This window comes from Durio zibethinus, chromosome 2 (assembly GCF_047325235.1).
Source record: "Durio zibethinus cultivar Kanyao isolate XHJ-2024 chromosome 2, ASM4732523v1, whole genome shotgun sequence".
Lineage (NCBI taxonomy): Eukaryota > Viridiplantae > Streptophyta > Magnoliopsida > Malvales > Malvaceae > Durio > Durio zibethinus.
In genome coordinates, this window is record NC_143163.1 from 5,768,334 (window position 1) to 5,788,041 (window position 19,708).

The 19,708-nt window shown below is 30.4% G+C and overlaps 2 protein-coding genes across 3 annotated transcripts; both read right to left on the reverse strand.

Moving 5' to 3' along the window:
- Positions 1-2,206: 2,206 nt before the first annotated feature.
- On the reverse strand, positions 2,207-5,848 carry LOC111309057 (heat shock 70 kDa protein, mitochondrial). The gene is made up of 6 exons (XM_022907877.2): positions 5,665-5,848; positions 4,800-4,861; positions 4,639-4,717; positions 3,966-4,532; positions 3,267-3,887; positions 2,207-3,053 (listed from the first exon to the last, which is right to left on the reverse strand). Exons 1-6 carry the CDS (start codon positions 5,737-5,739, stop codon positions 2,415-2,417), a joined length of 2,043 nt encoding a protein of 680 aa, XP_022763612.1. The 5' UTR covers positions 5,740-5,848; the 3' UTR covers positions 2,207-2,414.
- Positions 5,849-9,919: 4,071 nt separating this feature from the next.
- Positions 9,920-13,422, reverse strand: LOC149519933 (uncharacterized). Of its 2 annotated transcripts, XM_089747863.1 has the most exons (6): positions 13,146-13,372; positions 12,987-13,037; positions 11,952-12,855; positions 11,304-11,383; positions 10,591-10,855; positions 9,920-10,483 (listed from the first exon to the last, which is right to left on the reverse strand). In XM_089747863.1, the coding sequence occupies exons 3-6, from the start codon at positions 12,706-12,708 to the stop codon at positions 10,224-10,226; spliced, it is 1,362 nt and encodes a 453-aa protein (XP_089603989.1). In that variant the 5' UTR covers positions 12,709-12,855; positions 12,987-13,037; positions 13,146-13,372; the 3' UTR covers positions 9,920-10,223. The 2 variants fall into 2 exon arrangements, with proteins under 2 accessions (XP_089603989.1, XP_089603982.1); XM_089747856.1 differs by having other exon boundaries at positions 11,952-13,054; positions 13,146-13,422.
- Between the last annotated feature and the right edge of the window lie 6,286 nt (positions 13,423-19,708).

A 19,708-nucleotide genomic window follows, 5' to 3' on the forward strand; every position in this document is an offset into this window, starting at 1 on the left:
AATAAATGAGTCTTTAAAGTGGAGTTTAGAATTTTTATTATGAGAATGGAGTTTGACATATGGGCTTTCTAAAAAAGATAAGAGTTGGATTTTCATTGGGTTTTATCATGTAAATTTCTTATTGTCCATTTTAGTTAATGTATTTGCTAATAGTTTTGAATTAAAATATTATTTTGTTCACAATATAAAATGTTAATGGTACGATTAAATAATTCTCCTTCAAGCCCTGCATCATCTTTTTATATTGTTTAATATTTCTTAAGCAACGTAACTGTACTAATAGTTGTGCTCTTTATGCATTATTTATTTGTGTTACTCTTCTTTAATTTAAATAACTATTTCTTTAATTTACTAATTGATAATCCATCATTAAAATATTTTCATTTATACGGGTATAAATTCTAGTATTAAATTAAAATAATCTAATATACTAATATAAACAAATAAAAAATTAATATATTAAATTAAAATAATATAATAAATTAATGTAAATATATATAAAAAAAAGATGCATATTAAATTAAAACAATCTAACAAATCAATATAATCTAATAAAAAATAAAAAAAACATATTTTACTATAGTTGTAAACTAATAAAAAAGAATAAAAAAACCTAATTTGATTATCTACTTATCTTCTCAAAAGTCAAGAGAGTATTTCAATTATTCAATATCAATCGTGATGAAAATTTTATTTTTATTCAAATAAAAAGATGATCAAATTGAGAATTGAATGAAAAAAATTTATTTTAATAAAAACTGTTAAGTGACGTCGACTAATTATGTTAATAAGGCGCACAGGCATGATAATAAAATAGTTGACTTAAATTTCAATTAGGTTTAAACAATAAAATAAGCTTCAATTTGACTTAAATTTTTAAATTGAATTACATAAATAAATAAATAAATAATAACTAATGAAGTAAAAAATATAATAAAATAATATAAAAAAAGTCAAATTTTCATAATTTATATACCGATTAAAGGGAACAAATTTTATGTGGAGTAAGGGTCAAATTTTAATAATATTTTATTATCTAAATTTTTTTGGGGACCATGGCACCTATCAGCCCCCCTTTGGTTTATCTCTGTTTGTAATTTATGAAATCCGTTTTGTATTTTTGAAACTCATATTTATAGATGAAAAATAAACAAAATTATAAAAAAATCCTAAGTTAACCATTGTCATTAACTCCTTTTTCATTGCATACTCAATAACGGGTGAAAACTGTTCCTTAATAAGTTGAATTTTTCTTGATTCCTTAATTTTAGCTTTTATCTTGATTTTTGTGTTAAATATTATTATAGTGCAAAACATACAACTGCTGATAACGGCCACTGCCACTTTATGTTGAATTTTTTCAAGTAAATACTAGTAGTCTCATTCGATTTGAATTCTTTAAGGCTTTCGTATATTGGGTTCAGCCTACATGATTACGTCGAACCCTTAATGCTTTGGACTTCTAACCTGAAGCATTACCTGTAATTGATTAATTATTAGTACTAACTAATTAATTTTAATCTAATTTAAGATTAATTACTTAAGCATAATTTGAAATTTGTGGGTAATTTCCTTAACCCAAATTCTATAAGTTATTTTAGGTGCCAACACCTTAACATTATGTGATTCCAAGACAAATTATAGTATCAAACAATGCTATGCAAAGAAAGAATCACAAGAGATTTTTTTTTTGCAGTTATTAATTTTCGATAAACGTTAACTATATTCTTTTCTAATGTTAAAAAATTTAGCGTTGTTTAGCGAATTCCACGTGCTTTGGGGTCCTTCCATATAGAGATAAAAATGTCCAAAGTCCAAGCTCAGTAGCCAGAAGACAGCATTCGAGACTCGCTCCTTTTTAAACTTTTATTGGTTTATTTATCGAAGCAACTTCCATATTTTTAAACCTTGCTTAGTAAATCTCAAAGGTGAAAAAGCTTGATATTTATTAACAGCCACATTGACCCTCCACCAAGTATTTTCGTGTCCCAGGATTGCCCTAAGAAAGCCAGAGGCTTGAAGTTGTCGTAGTTCTTTCTTGTACTTTTCCGCTCCGTTGCCTTCCCTCAAAGAGTTACAGAAACCTGATCCACCCCCGCCTATAGAATCTCAGCCCGGCAAAACTATTAATCGCACAAAGCATTGCATGTCGTATCATATATAGTATATGCGGCCAAAAATTGTACTAATAACCCAGAAGCAATACTAATTCAAGGAAACCTCGTTATTTTTCTAATTTTAGAACAATTTATATCATGTTGAAAGGTCTCTAAACTCAAATCCCTAAGGCATTCAACCTTCTTCAGTTAGATACAAAACTGCTAAACACCTTATGTATCATCAAACAAAAGGATCATCCTTAGTGGCGTTTAATACCACCCGAAAAAAAGAAACAACAATCACTGCCTCATCACTCACTTTTTAACCTCCTCGTATTCTGCTTCTTGAGCCTGATCACCACCTTGTGCACCTCCTGAAGAACCTCCTTGCACACCACCGGACCCACCAGAACCACCAGCCATGTGCTCCCCAATCTTTGAGACAGCTTTATTCGCTGCATCAATCTTGGCCTTGATCTCATCAACATTCTCTCCTTCCATTGACTTCCTCAAATCTGCAACAACATCCTCAATTTCTTTGGCAATTTCATTAGGAATTTTTTCCCTATACTCATTCAAGCTCTTCTCTACACTATAAATAGTGGTGTCTGCATTGTTTTTTATGTCAATTAGAGCTTTTCTTTGTTGATCCTTCTGGGCATGCAACTCAGCTTCCTTGACCATCTTCTCAATCTCATCATCTGAGAGACCACCAGATGAACGGATTGTGATCTGCTGTTCTTTTGCAGTGGCCTTATCCTTGGCAGAAACGGTGACAATACCATTGGCATCGATGTCAAATGTCACCTCAATCTGAGGCATGCCTCTAGGAGCAGGAGGGATGCCTACCAAGTCAAACTCACCCAAGAGCTTGTTGTCAGCAGCCATTTCACGCTCACCTTGAAGTACCTTGATACCTACTTGAGTCTGGTTATCAGCTGCAGTAGAGAACACCTGAAAATCAAGAAACCCCCATCAAACATGAAAAAAGATAAATTATATTCATAGAAAATATGATTCTTAGCAATTAGAGTATGCTTATATGCATGGATGAAATAAAACCACCAAACATGTTGTCAGCTTATTGTGTCCCAAGGAGTATCAAAGCTTATTCAATATTGAACATCTACTAAAGGAAAATGCAAACAATTTGCACCAAATACAAACCTGACTCTTCTTTGTTGGAATGGTTGTATTGCGGTTGATTAGCCTTGTGAATATACCACCTAGTGTCTCAATACCAAGCGACAAAGGAGTGACATCAAGCAGAAGCAACTCTTTAACATCCCCACGAAGTATACCACCCTGAATTGCTGCTCCCATAGCAACTGCCTCATCAGGATTCACTCCTTTGCTTGGACTTTTCCCAAAGATCCCTGAAACTACTTCTTGTACTTTAGGTACACGTGTCATCCCTCCAACAAGAAGAACCTCATCAACGTCTTTTGTAGAAATGCTAGCATCCTTCAAACAATTCTTACAAGGAGCCTTGGTCCTCTCAATCAAGTGATTTACCAAAGATTCAAACTTTGATCTGGTCAATGTGATATTCAAGTGTTTTGCTCCAGAAGCATCGGCTGTTATAAATGGCAGATTAATTTCAGTCTGCGATGTTGATGAAAGTTCGATTTTAGCCTTCTCAGCAGCTTCCCGAAGCCTCTGAAGTGCAAGCCTGTCCTTTGAAAGATCAATTCCCTCAGTTTTCTTGAATTCACTTACCAAGAAATCCAGCAAGGCATTGTCAAAATCCTCTCCTCCCAAGAAAGTATCACCATTTGTTGCTTTGACCTGGATATGATAGTCATCAGTATAATTGGCCTAACCATCCCTAAAACAAACACTCTTAGAATAGAAAAAGATGTGTACCTCAAAGACACCATTAGAAATCTCCAAAATTGAAATATCAAATGTGCCACCACCAAGATCAAAGACTGCAATGAGACCCTCTTTGTTGTTCATTCCATAAGAAAGGGCAGCGGCAGTAGGCTCATTAATTATTCTCTGTACATCAAGGCCCGCAATTCTACCAGCATCCTTAGTTGCTTGCCTCTGAGCATCATTGAAATAAGCTGGAACAGTGATAACTGCTTTGGAAACACCCTTTCCAAGGTAAGCCTCTGCAGTTTCCTTCATCTTGGTCAAAACAAAGGCCCCAATTTGGCTAGGAGAATATTGCTGCCCATTTGCTTCAACCCAAGCATCTCCATTGGGAGCCTTGACAATCTTGAAAGGAACCATTCCCATTTCTTTTTGTGTCTGGGGATCATCATATCGTCTGCCAATCAGTCGCTTTGTTCCAAAAAGCGTATTAGTTGGATTGGTCACAGCCTGACGTTTTGCAGGGGTACCCACAAGCAACTCCCCCTTCTGGTTGAAGGCAACAACAGATGGCGTGGTCCGCGCACCTTCAGAGTTCTCAATAACTTTGGGATTCTGACATCAGTAACAGACTCAATCAAAGGTAATCACAGCATAACCTTACCTTCCAAAGCCAACAACAAAATCGTTAAGAACATCCACACACTAGTCTAATTCTTACTTTTCCCTCCATGACAGCAACACAGGAGTTGGTTGTACCCAAATCAATACCAATGACATCATTTCCAGCAGGTTTTGAACTGCATTAAAGGAAATCAAGAAAGAGCAATCACATATTTACAAAAAATAAACAATAATAAGAATAACCCAAACCATGGTTACCTGAAAGCTCTAGAAAAACTTGTCCAATTAATTCCCGCTGAGGTCTTGCCATTACTAGTAAGCTGCACAACAACCAATTAAACATGAGGCACCATCCATTTCATTCACTGGGTATATCATTCAAATACTTAGCCAAAGAACCGAAATAACCAGTTTCACGTAACCAAATCTCAAGCAAAATTCAAGAAATCCCAGTAACTAAAGCTTAAACCAACTTGATCCAAAGAGACACTTGGCTAACAAGTTAAGAGAATTAAGCTATCAGAGACACAAAATCAATCAAACAAATATGTATATGGTCATAGATTAAGGGGCAATACTAACTATCTAAAGAGGCTAAATTATCAACTTATATATAATCGGTTCCAATTAAATTCCAAACAGATTAAGAACAGTACCATCCACCTGTAACTATATAAAGAGGCTAAATTATCAACTTATTTATATATAATCAGTTCCAATTAAACAAATAATATATGCAGAAGTTCAATTTAAATGAATGAAAAGAAAAACCCAAACATATCTAATTTTAGTAACCGAGAATATCTCTGTTTTCATGAACTTTCTCAACAACTAGAAGAAAACAGCAGGAAACAAATCACCAAAACTGAACATGAAAAGTTTTAAAGCTGGAAAGGCTAAATTATCAACTTATTTATATCTAATCGGTTCCAATTTAATGAATACAAAAAAAAACCCCAAACAGATCAAAAGATACGAGAATATCTAGATAAATTTCCGTTTTCCTGGACTTTCTCTAACAACCAAACAGAAGAAAACACCAGGAAGCACAGATCAATCAAACAAATCACTAAAACCGAACATGAAAAGTTTTAAAGTAGATATAAAAGTGTTAGAAACTTACGCATCTATGGGCGAAGAGAGAAGCAGATGCGACGTCACGTCGTCGAAATGAACGGAACAGAGCTGCCGTTGCCATCGGTAATAATTACAAAACACAGGGAGAATCTGAGGGTGGTCTGTGGGTTAATATAAAATGTGAGGAGAAGAGGTTTCTAGGGTTTAGGGTTTTGTTGAGTTTATTTTATGAAGGGGGGAAATAGGATTGTTGAGATTTTATGATAAGAGATAGAACGTTCTGGATTAACAACTGAACGGGCTCGACGGCCCGCTTTTTAGCCTTTCCTATCCCCACGGTTAGTGCTATGCTACGTTTATGAATCCAAATGTGATGCTCAGTATAAAGCCACATCATTTTCTAATATTTTTATCAAATTTGGTCTTACCAAATCTGAGAGACACGTCATTTTCTAATACTCTTACCAATTTTGGTTTTTATTAGGCTTGATTTCCAGAAATATGGTTACTGGTTTTTTTCTTTTTTAAATTGGGAAGACTAATTTTGAGTGTTGCCATAATATTACATAGGATAAGATTTGAATTTACACTTTAAAATTTAAATTATATATCTATTAAATATTATTTTATAAAAATCATCACATAAATAAAGCAAATTAAGCTCTAAACTTTATGAACTCAAATTTTTTACTTTTATTAGATGCATGATTTGTCGCAAAGTATTCATAATCTTAAGGGGTATCTGGTTGAAGAGAAATTAAAATTTTTTTAAAAAATATTATTATTGGGTATTCAAAATTCTTTGATTTGAGGTATTGATTTTTTAAAAAAATTTCAGATTTTAAACGATACCCAAAAATTTTAAAATTAAAAATCTAACCGTTTATGTGATATTTTAAAATTTTAAGAAAAATTTACTCTTGTCACACATTTATTTTGAATAAAAATTATTTTTTATTTTACTTTTTTAAAAATCAACATATAATAATGAAATTAAAATTTTTCTTTAACAAACGTCGCATTGAAAAAAAAATCATAAATATTGTATTTTTTGAAAGTTATTGGATAATATTTGAGTTTTTTTTTTTAATATTATATACTATATTTATAAGAAACAAAATGCAGTAATTATAATTTTTTATCTGAAAATTTTTTATTTTTCTACTCAAACATTATGTTTATAACTTTTAAAGCAAAATAATTGTAATTATTTATTGTATTTTGTGAATAAAAAATAATATTTGACTACTCGTAATTTTTTTTGTATTTTCTCATTTGAATATTACTTTTAAAAACTTTAAAACATAATAATTATATTTATTTATTGTGTTAACTAAAAATACAGTATTTGTTTCCTCTCGATTTTCCACGTGTCATTTTAGTTTTTCGAAGTAGTTGATATACAATTATGAGAATCTGCATCACTGGCACTGGCTCCTTCGTTGCATTAATGGGATCCAACACTATGAACTGAAGGGGACCAAATAAAATGTACAAAAAACAATTGGAAATGGGACCCATGCGATGGATCTAAAAAGTTTTTTAGTTATCTACTTGTAATATATACAGTGTTTGTAAAATGAATAATTACCGCGTTTTAATGAAAAATTATTTTTGGTTCAAAAAAAAGGTGGCCTAAGTGGGGCAACCACTGCTGGCAAGTGAAGCTCGCTTGAGGCCAGTCATCGACCGCTAGATCAGTTTTAATGTAGATAAACGCACTAATTATTTTTGTAATTTTTTTAAAATATGTAAAAAATTCAATTATTGTGTTTTTATTTTTAATAAATACAGCAATTGATCATTATAATTTATTTAAAATAATCAAATATTGTAATTTTTAAAAATAAACATAATAATTATTTATTGTAATTTTTTGAAATAATCAATTATTGAAGTTATTTGATCATAAATGTAATAATTACACATTATAATTTTATTAAAATAATCAATTATTATTTTATTTAAAAAAACGTAATAATTGTTCATTATAATTTTTTTAAATAATCAATTATTACCTTTTTAAAATATAAACACAATAATTATACATTATAATTATTTTAAATTAATTAATTAATGCATGTTTTAAGCTCAACGTAGTAATTTTTCATTGTAATCAATTACTACATGAAATTAACACAATAATTATTGACTATTTTTTTAATAATTAATTAATCAAATATTACATTTCAAACGATTTGAAATGTATTATTTGTTGATTATTTTATTTGATAAATTATTGTATTTATTTTGTAATGAAAGAGATTATAGTAAAAATATATGATTAAGTAATCTCATAAGTGTCTTATAAATATACCACCAAAATTTTCTTTCAAAAATACCGAAATAATAAATATCAATTTTAACCTTTAATAAATGATAAAAATAACCTTAGTAGTTTATACACTTCAAAACCACCTCATAAATATTAAAAATAGATTTTCGATAGTTATATTGTGTTTTTGAAAATCTATTTTGGAGAAAGCAATATAATTATTAAAAATGAATTATTAAGAATAAAATACAACTTTCGAAAATCAATTTTTGAGAATTTTTTAGGTTTCAAAAAATAAAATTTTGATAGCCATCCTGTATTTTTGGAAATTCATTTCCAAGAATACATAATTTTTTAAAATATATATTTAATTATAAACTCTTGATAAAAAGAAAAGCAGGATATCTAATCTTTGAACCACTAAAAAATGTTATTAGCAGATTGACAAATTCAACAGTTAGGACTGATGATTAGAAGATTAAATATTGTTGGACTTATTAGTCTGCTGACGACATTGGCAGCATCAATGTTCTATAGAGTGTTTAAACTTGGATTAGCATACATGTATAAACATGAGTGATTGATGTGCCTATTCTTACTTGATCATACACGTAAATAGAAGAGACGTGTTAGTTCTCAAGCATACATGAACATAAAAATGTTTTTGTCCTGACTTAGAAAACTAAGAACTTCATTTTGTTCATGCAAAACCAAAAAACTAGAAAACCAAAAAATAGTACTCTCGATATGCTAAAAGCTCAAGAGAAAGAATAAGTTTATGCCATACATGTTGAGAATATTGATTTCAGTTTCATTTGCCTGCATAATTAAGTAAATGAGTTCATAAGTGTATGATTAAAAATTTTCAGTGATTAAAAATGAAATCGAACTTTTTGAAAATAAATATCCGAGAAGATTGAAAGCTTTTTGGATATTCATTTTGAAGAAGACTCAAGACTTCTCAAAAATGGATATCCAAGAAGATTTAAAACTTATCAAGAATAAATATTCGAGAACCTTTTAGTTTGCTTGGAAATAAACATCCGAAAAATTTGAGGTTTCTCAAAAATAATTATCCGATAAACCTTTTTAAGAAACTCGACTTCAGAAAGTGAAAAGAGAAAAAAAAAAAAAAAGGTAGGAATGGATAGTAGAAAGTGAAAGATATAGTGTATTTAGTAAATATAGAAAATTAAGTTTTGAATTTGTGATGTATTTAGAAGTAAGATGTATATAGTAATAAATGAGGGGTAAATAGAATTCCCTAATCTCATATTCCCCCAACCAAATACAAGAATTTAAAAATAAAATGCTATAAAAAATCACATATTCCCTTTAAATCATACTTTCTCTCGAAATTTAAGATTTCATAATTCAAATGATCCATAAATGTTTTTCCTCATATAATAGCTAATACTTTTCAAAGTTAAAGTAAACTGCTGGCATGGCAATTTCTATGCCATCCAGTCTGTCTGCTCACAGGAAAATTTATTGGGTGTTTTTCCTTTGCATTCCATTTCTTAATTCCCTTTGTTTAGAGCTCTTATCAATAGTTGATGCTTTTTAGAGGAAGAAACAGACAATGGCTTCTAATCAACAGAACTAATAGAATATGGTGCTGAAAATGTGCTGTTTTCAAGAACTAAAAATATGCCTTGAAAGCTTCCTCTGAGCCTGAGCTATATGGTTTGGTAGTTGCCTTGGGCACACGACTCCTAATGGACCAGGTAAAACATGAAACTAGAGAAATAAACAATGTTCTATGTTACTATTAAGACATTTGAACAGGTAGTGGATGGTGATTAATCCACTTAATTATACTGAAACTGAACCCAGGATGGACGCCAACTACACCCTTTCATTTCGTTTTTAACACTTCTCAAGCAATTGTTAGTACATTGGGTTTCAAACTTCAAAAGTTGAAGTCAAATTCCTGCTTTCACAGGATAATACATTGAGAAGCCATCAAATATACAAAGGAGAACTTAAAAAGTAAGTCACAATTACCATCAAATTGAGATCGCAATAAAATTCAAAATGTGTGTTTTTGTTCAGTCTAACTTTAAAAGAATAACCTGTACAGTAAACCTTCAAAACAAAAATGATAAAATATACAACACAAAGGGCAAAGATTAAGATTCACCTCTAATGAAATATGACTAAGTGATGAACAGAGTATTCCCATTTTCACCCCAGCCAAATAATAATATTGACAAATGACAACTCTAAATGTGCATACAATGGTACACTACATGTGATTGATGAAGCAGCAAAAATCAATTAAGGTTAATTTAATGAAAATACTATGATAATGACTTTCTTTAACTCTGTCAAATCCTGAGGAAACCACCTCTCTCTTGAATTCCAATGGTTCTCTTGAGAAATGATCTTCTGTTATGAGACCAACTTTTTCTCAAAGACCTCCTCCTATGCCAGGCAGTCAATCGGGTATAAAGAGAAGGGAAAATAAAGCATAGCAACACTAGAAGCAGCATTGCTACACAGATAACCATGACATTGCGGAAACCATCTTTTAGTGCCGGGTCCTTTTGCACAGTCCATGGAACTCCACCCACATTCATACCAAACACTAAAATGTTCAACAAAAGGCAAAGAGTTCAGTGTTGCCACCTAAGATCTATAAATAAATCAGAGATCGTATAATAAGGGAAAGGTAGACAAAAATAAAAGTATTACCTCCAGTGATGACAGATAAAGGAAGGAATATTATAGAAAGGAAAGAGAGATAATAGAGTTTTCTGTTAATTTGCTCAGACTGCCAGCTATCCAAACCAGCCTGAATTGCAGTTACACGATTTGCTAAAAACCCTACATTCTCTTTCAGCCTCCTCAAGCGTCCAATCAGCTCTTCAAGGGAGTTAATGTCTTCACTAGCAAACCAATGTTTGGAAGAACATTTTTCCTTGACTCGGGGAAATACTTGCTCCCCATGGGCAATCACCTGCATTTTGGAGAAGAGACATAAGCACAACCTATCATTGCACACCCAATAAACCAAAACTCAAAATAAATGGGAGTTTCAACCAAATCACATCCCTGTGGATGACTCAGAAAATGTGTCAAGCACAGCCAATCATTGGATTTTCAATAACCCTCAAAAGTGAAATCCTTAATGGCTATGAAAAAACTAAAGCAATTTCAACCCAATAATATGTGGTTTGACAAGGAGATGACATCCATCACATCACCAGAAAGGGGTTAAACTTCCACGCTGAAGGGACCTCATTGAGCCCTGCCCAGCATGTCTTCGTGCCTTGCTGCTTTTTTAACTATGTCTCGTCAATGGATTCCTCAAAGGCAATACCTAAGTTAATGAATTGACCACCAAGCAACTTGTGTGTTTTCTGCACTCTTGGCAATTTAGAAAACCAGCATGAAAGGGAAAGTACCTGCAGGAGACGTTGCAAATTTAGGTGCATTTTGGGGAATCTTCTATCATCTAGCATCTCTTTCTTTAAAGCAAATCCACCTGAGATAAAGCAGATAATTACGACTTTATCTAATGATAACTTCATTACCAAAATAAAGCATGCAACGTTTAAAAGTTTGAAATATAAACTTAGGAATGAGCTAAGAAGGCACAAGAAAACAAAAATGAGAAATACCATGCTTCTCATATCTCAAGTGGAGAGCATATATACGGAAAAGCTTACTTGCCAATGCAATTATAAATAAGTACTAAATGCATTAATGCCTCTAAAGTCCTAACTTTTGCTCAAAGAGGTTACAGGAAGTTCCAAGGATGGTTTGAAGGAAAATGTAAATAAATGGTATTGATCCTAAGTATTCAGACAGTATAATGCCCTAAAGTTCATAGCAAAATGTTCACATTTACAGTTTAAATTGGATCTACGTTCACAATCTCATTTTGTGTCAATGAAAGTCTTAAAACCACTTATGCCCATATGAACTTGAAATATGGAATTCAAAACTGTTTCAGTCCGAAGGACGGAAAGCTATAAACTAATTTAACATACAAAGAATTAGGCAAGTGTTTATTCAGACGGGGTGAATAAATTCTGTTGCATGAAATGTACCTCTATCCAATTCAAGCTCTACCGAATCCAGCTCCATCTCAAGTTTAGTAACAACATCTTGAAGGTGATCCACATGCGTGTCAAGGATGTGAACTACAAGGTTGGAGACGGACTTAGGAACAGGATTATCAGCCTCCTCAGAGTGATTCATTGTCAACAAGAACTCGAGAACATGTTCTTTAATAACAATCCCACTTCCTTCCTTCCTCTCTCCTCTATAAGAAGATGGACTTTCAACACTAGGAATCTCTGAAAGAAGAGATTGACCGACTGGTGAGAAACCTAATCTGGGAACACGTCCCAAAGACACGGTAATCACTGAACTCTCAGTAACCCTTGCAGCTAGTCTAAATGTAAAGTTACTGGAGGGAGGGCCAGGTGAATTAACCCTAAAGACAAGCGCTCCATCAACATGTCCGCAAAATGGCCCATTGCTAACAAGTGAGAGAATGCCTTGAAGCTTTAAAGGTGGACAAAGAACATCTATAAGGTATTGTGCAGATTGAGAGAGTTTCTGTTTCCCTTTCGGAAGTTCTACATGGTACCAACAAAACTCCTTGCCACCACCTTCAGCAAGATCCCACTCCTTATTATAATAATTTCCAAGACCATCAAAAATATATGCTTTCTGTTTCACCATACCAGGAAAATGTGTTCTGTGAAGATGATTTTCCCCGATTGGAATATTACCAGAGTATACTCTAACCAATTCCTCCATATCTCCATCTCCAGCAGGTTCTTCCTGAGCTAAATCCATAACTTTTTATTCAACTACCTTTGACCAATAAAGTTAACAAAATACAATGAGTTTGATCAGATTGTACAACTCAGAAATTTCTAATTCTTCTATTCAATCCAATGGGGTTTCAGATTATTCAAAGAAAAGCTGCTCCTTGAAGCTAAACTGTAAAATTTCAACAGCAACATCACATCTTTTATCAATCCAAATTCAATTATATACATGAAAAGGGGTGATAAAATGAATGGCTTCAAAAACAAAGCAGAAGCCACTCTTGAGATCCAATAGATACACACCGAGATCAGGATTATTCAACAAAACTTGCAACAAAACCAATTGGCGTTCTCCTGCAAGCCCAAAAAATCTGAATTTTACCATTTACAAATCCCATTAACACAATATCATGCAATTTTGAAACATTTCCATTGCCAGAAACTCCAAGATAATTTGCTTACCTCAATAAAAGAATCTTGAAAATGAGGAATATCTTGGCATAAACAAGAAAACCCAGATCAGAATAACCAACGGCGGTTGAAACCTACCCATAAAAACATCAAGAAAAAGATCCAAAAGTCTTCTGTGTGGCTTTATTCAAAGTAGTTTAACAACAACCAGACATAACACGATATTGAATAATTCCAATTAAGAATATTTTGGAAAAAAGGAAACTGCGGGAGAAATCAAGTAGATTACAGTATTCGATTAAAGGAAAAGGTAGACGTGCGTTGTTGTGGTAGTAGTTTCTCAGAAGCTTCCTATTTACAATAATCAAACTCCCACCAAATTTTAAAAATTTTTTTAAAAAAGGTCAACCAATACTAATCACGTTATTGGCTCAGTCATCCTTACTACTTCAAGACGTAGTACGAAAATAATAAAAAATAAAAAATATATTTTTTGTTTAATATATAAATATACATAAAGGCCATTGAATGAATTTTAGCTTTTATTATTCTAGTTTTAGGTGTGCAGTCGATTTGATTTTGACCTGAAAGTTGATTGTGTGAATGAAACCTTAAGATTATTGGCCGAAAAGAAAACCCACCAGATTTGGTAGAAACTGAAAGATTGTACTGAATTGTTTGTGGAGTTTCGGATGTCTTATGTGCCTTTCTATTTGTATTTCCATTTTTCTTTTTTGGTCTAAATTTGCCTTTCTTTTTTTTGGTAGAAGAGAGAACAGGTAAATCATATTATCATATCCATTAAGTATAGAAAAGTACAACTGCTAGAGACTGTAGTTTGTCAACGTATTTGAATGGATCAGATCAGTTAACGGTATCTGCTGCTCGCTACGACAGGACAGCGTTGATCTCCGTCAACCATTTGGCTTCCAGATTCTATACTTTCTGAGTCTTTTGACCCTTCCAAGTCAAAACAACCCAAACCCTTTTTTTTTTTTTTTTTTTTCCTTTTAAGCATAACTGTTTAATATGAAGTCTTTTCTTAAAGAAGCTAATCATTGGTGGAAAGCATGGTGGGGATGATTTTTAACGGGATAAACAAATAAATAAATGTGAAACTCTTTATTGGTTTTTTAAAATCGATTTAAAACCATTTATTTAATCCTCAAACCTTTGATTCTAACTACGTATTTGCTTAAGTGATCGGATTATTTACAACTGATGCAGTCATTCTTTTTCTAATTGTGAATTGCTTTTTATTGAGTTGTAAGGGTTTTAAAGTTTTATACAATATATTTTGGATGAATTGATTAAGAGGTTTATCTACGTATTAAAAATTATTTTCTTATTATCTTTTAATAAATTTTAATTCAAAGTAGTTAATATAAGAGCAAATTCTCTTATTACTTAAACCAATATTTATGGTACTAATTATGAATAGTTGTATCTTATTTTAGTTGAATAATTTTGATCAAAGGGTAAAAAACCCCCCTCAAACAAAAAAAATAATAATCATTTAACTTCTGAATGTTTTATTGTACTTAATCAAGTCTTAATTTTTTTATTTTGGATAAGTTGAACACTTAAACATTTATATTCATCTAATTAATCCCTTAAATATCTTTTTTTATCTCAATTGAGACCTCAATAAAATGAAAATGGGTGTTGATGATTAATTAATTTTTATCTAATAAAAGTTCAATTGATGAAAATAAATATTTGAAAACTTAATTAATTGCAATAAAATAATAAAAATTTAGATAATTATTGAATTTTTATTTAAAAACTTTTTTATCCCTTAGCCAACAATTTTATATCTCTTTATTTTATAACTTTAGATACTACGGGCGTTGGTTACTTGGCGGTTCTCACAAGATTGGAGTGATCAATGATAAAAGAAACTAATCCAAGGAACTCAACGAGAAGCCTAATAACATATGGGTCAGTTCATAGATCAAGCCCAATAGGATATTATGGTCCTATGCAACATGATAGGCTTAAGCCGAGCCCAAGCTTGTTTTCGTGACCCCATTCATGCAATGTATAAATATTGAACCAGGCCAAAAGTTTTAGTAGACTTTGAGTGCATGTCAAAGTCCGTATGATGGGCCAACTTGGGATGGGATTCCTGGCCTGGCTCATGCTTGAAGACGCAGTCACGACTCACGAGCGTATCACGTTGAATTAGTACATATTATTTACATCAAGTAGATAACAATAGTTGATGAAATACAAAAATAATATATTGGAAAATAGAAAAAAAAGTTATTTCTAGAATCATGAAAGTAGGTTAATGGGTTTTTTACGTTTGTTTTTCTTTTGTTTTTAATGGAAGGAATTTAAAATAATGTGTTGCCGCAAGACCAAAGTTGAAAGAGATGTAATGTAAGAGGCATCGCCAAAGTTGATCCATCAATATCATACAGGAGCTTGAAGAATGTATGAATCTAGTATCCATACTATTATTATAACTCTTGATTGAACTAATACTGTCACTAATTAGGTAACTATAAATATCTTTTTTTTTTTTTTTAGATAAGTGAATTTTGATTGATTCTAAAATTTGATTGTACATTCTATCTTGTTTGCGTCTATTTGAATATTTTAATCAGATTTATTTCACGTTTAAATTTAAATAAATTTTGTTTTAAGATCAATTATTCTTAAGCAATTAAAGCTCAATCTAATTCGAACTTCGGCCAATGTCATAAGAATTTCAAAGCCTAATAAAGTTCAAGTTTTATTTTTTGAGCTCAAATTCAATTTTAAAAGCTCAATTTTAATTTATTGAAAATTAATTACTTTAATTAATTGAAAGAATTACAAAAAAATAAAAATAAAAAAGACAGAAGCTTGTCTGCCATGGAACTACCTTTACCAAATCCACTTTTCCCCCCGATTTATCCCCTCATTTTCAACTTTGAAATTTTCACCTTCAATTTTAACTCACTGACTTTAAACACAAATTTATCAAACAACCAATTATCCCAAAACAAGCTCTCACCCCAAGAGTAGCACACTCGTCTGCCCCATGCCAGCAACCCTCTAAAAAACGAGTTTTTAGATTTTTTTTCTACCAAAATTTGAATCCTATACGGGGTGCTACAAGAATGAAAAAGAGAGAGCAAAGGAGGAGACACACAGTGAGGGGAGATCAACACGAGGGAGAAACAAATTTTTTTGGAGTCCAAAAAGCCTTTCCCCAAGCCTTGACTAGAGCCCTTCCATCACCTACAACACCAACTGTTACACCACCAGAGCCCTCCAAACAAAACCTCAATACAGAACCAAATCTCCACCACCTCTGCCCCTTCCAAAGCACCTAAACTAACCATCACAGCCCTATCTCTTACAATCTCTAGCACTCAAATTTCCCCAACAATCAAAATCGAACACCTAAAACAAGCCTAATTGAAATTTTTTACATTTAGAGATGTAAATGATATATTGATACTCATAAAGTACGAAAATTCAATTTAAATAAAGTTCGAATTTAACTCAGTTATTATCGAATCAAACTTGAGTAGTTCGATTGAAATATTTATCGAACGAGTCAAGTTCGAGCATTCTTATAATCGAATTGAGCAACTCATGAGCTTAATGAAATTTTTATATTTTAATATATTTTAATTATTTTCATTGAAAAAATATATCGAACTCGAATTTGAACTCAAGTACAAATAATTGAATTTTCATCGAATACAAGAATCAAATTTATTTTTATATGTTAATTAAGCCCAATCAAGCTCAATCGAGCAAGCTTGAGTAACTCGATTTCTCTTTCGAGTTGAGTTTGAACTAAAAAAAAAAATGTGATTGAGTTCAAGTCAAATTTTAAGCTTCAAATTTAAAGTTAAACTCGAGCTTGAGCTTAATAATATATCTAACTCAAATTCGATCGATTACACTCTTATCTATAACCACAAAAACTCAAACAAAAAAATTGACTAAGCCAAGACAAACCTTAAGCCCAAAAAAAAAAAAGGGTAACCAAAACATAACGCAAAAAGAATCACATCCCCTTTGAAGAATAGCAAAAAACATTACAAACGTCAAGATTAGAGCTTTTGCTTTAAGGGGTTCTAAGAAGTTTTTACAAACGTCAAGATTAGAGCTTTTGCTTTAAGGGGGTTCTAAGAAGTTTTAGGCTAGGATTTTTTGGGTATAGGTAGTCTATAACAAGGTAAAAAACATAGTCTAAAATAGAGGTAAACGGAGCAGCGAAATGAAGTGTTTTAAGGTGTGAAGTCATGACCTTCGTCTTAGATTTAAGGAAGTCTAGTGGCTTTTAGAAAAATCTAATTAAGTAGGGTGAAAGAGGGGTCAAAAGGATAATTTTGTATTTTTAAGGAATATGTTGACACCAACAAGAGATGATTGGCAGCCAACCGTAGGTATCTAGAAAAAAGGAAGGCTTTTTTTTAAAAAAAATTAAGAGAAAATTGATAATTTTTTAAAGAAAGGTTTAGAATGGTTAAAAAAAATGATTTTTTTAGTTAAAAAAAGTAAAAAAAACAATGCGTTTTAGAGGTTGGAGACCCGTGCGTCAACCTGATTTGGATTCGAAACCCATGCGACCTATCCAATTTGCCTAAATTGAGGCAAACCCACTTAGATAAATTTAAATCAGTTTGAACTACCCAAACCACTAATAAACTAATTTAAACCGTGAAAAATCACCTTTGAAACGCGCTGAACAACCTCTTAGATTGTTAATCGACGTTGATCGGCTCATTTTGGGTTTTTTTTTAATTAATTAATTTATTAATGCATGTTTATTTTCTAAATCCCTAAAATAAACATTTAAAAAAAATAAAAAAATAGTTTTAAAAAGTTTTAAATTAAAGAATTACCTAACTCTTAACAAGTGTTTATATACATGACAAAAAATTAAAATAAAAATAACAACGAAAAATTTTTCAATGATGTGATATTAAGAAATTTCAAGTAGTGATTTTTTAAAATTTATAGGTGATAGTATTTTTTTTAAAACACTACTAAAGTAATAGAATATTTAGAAAAATATTCAATACAAATATTTTTATTTACTTATTTTTCTAAAAAATAATAATAATATAATAATATAATAAAAAAATAAAAAATGATGATGAAAGGAAATTCTAATTTTTTGGTGACAAAGTTATACATAATAATGTATGAATATTATTTACATTTATTAATTTTATTTTAAAAACAAAGAAAGGGGAAGAAACGAAAATGAAAATTTTTTAGGATGAGATTCTTAGGAAGTCTGGATAATAATTTCACAAAAAATCTCTATGTGATAAAATTTTTTTAAAATATTGTCAAAGTATTGAAATATTTAGAATAATTTTTAATATTATTTATTTATTATTATTATTATTACATTTTCTTTATAAAAATAAAAATTAAATTTTATAAAAGATGAAAATAAAAACATTGTTTTAAATTAAATTATGAATATCATATTTTATTATATGTATTATAAATATTGATTTTGAAAATAAATATGCACCATCGAAAATGAGATTTTTGAGAAGTCTAGGTAATGATTCTTTAAAAGATCTCTAAGTGAAAATTTTCTCCTAATATTATTAACTTATCGAAATATTTTGAGAATTTTTCAAAAATAAGGTTTCAATATATTTTTTAAATAAAATTAAAAAAACATTTTTTAAAAAAAGAAAAAAAAAGAAAATTTCGTAAAAAAAAAAGGAAATGAAAAAGAATCAAAATTATGATAAAATAAAAAAATTAAAGAATTTTTTCAAAATATCAAAAGTAGCAGCACTTTTATCAAAATTAAGGGATAATATGTGATTAATTAGTATCATTTTTAAAATGAGTATTATGAGAATACTAATTATTTTTTACGTGTAACCGTATTTTCGAACCAGATTATATTTTTTATATATAAAAAATGGTCTTTTTAATAGGTTTTAGTTAACTTTAAGATTTTATTAAGAGATAAACTTTTTATATGCCTAATCACATCTCACTAAAAAATATTGATAGTGACTACATTGATTTTGATTTGATTTTTAAAATTTTCGTTTAGCAGTTCTCAAAACTGTTATAATAATAAAATTAATTTAACTGAAGGTATTTATTAAAAATTAATAAAATTATAGTTACATATGTGTTTTTATTTTTTAAAAAAGTACTCACATAAAAAATTATCCATATTTTTTGGTTAAAAGGTTAAATTTTTTTTTAAAGTATAATTCAATAATTATTTAAATTCTTAACATTTAATTGCAATCAATCAAATTTTTAATTTTTTATTTTGACTCGATTGAATCCGTAAATGAAAGAAATCTAGTCATGTAACAAAATTTAATCAATTAATTCTTGAACCATAGTCAATTAAATCCTTATAAGGATCTTAGAGAAAGAGAGAGGGATAGAGGAAATAGAGAAAAAAAAAAGAAAAATTTATTTTATTTAATTTTTACATATATTAATTAACTCACATGATAAACTTTCACATAAAATTTTATTTTAATTAATAAAAAAATTAATGATTTTAACTTTTTTATCCAAATAAGGTTAATTAAATATAAATAAATAGTGAAAGGATTAATTGATTACAACTAAAAAAGACTTTAAATAATTTTTTAATTATAATTCAA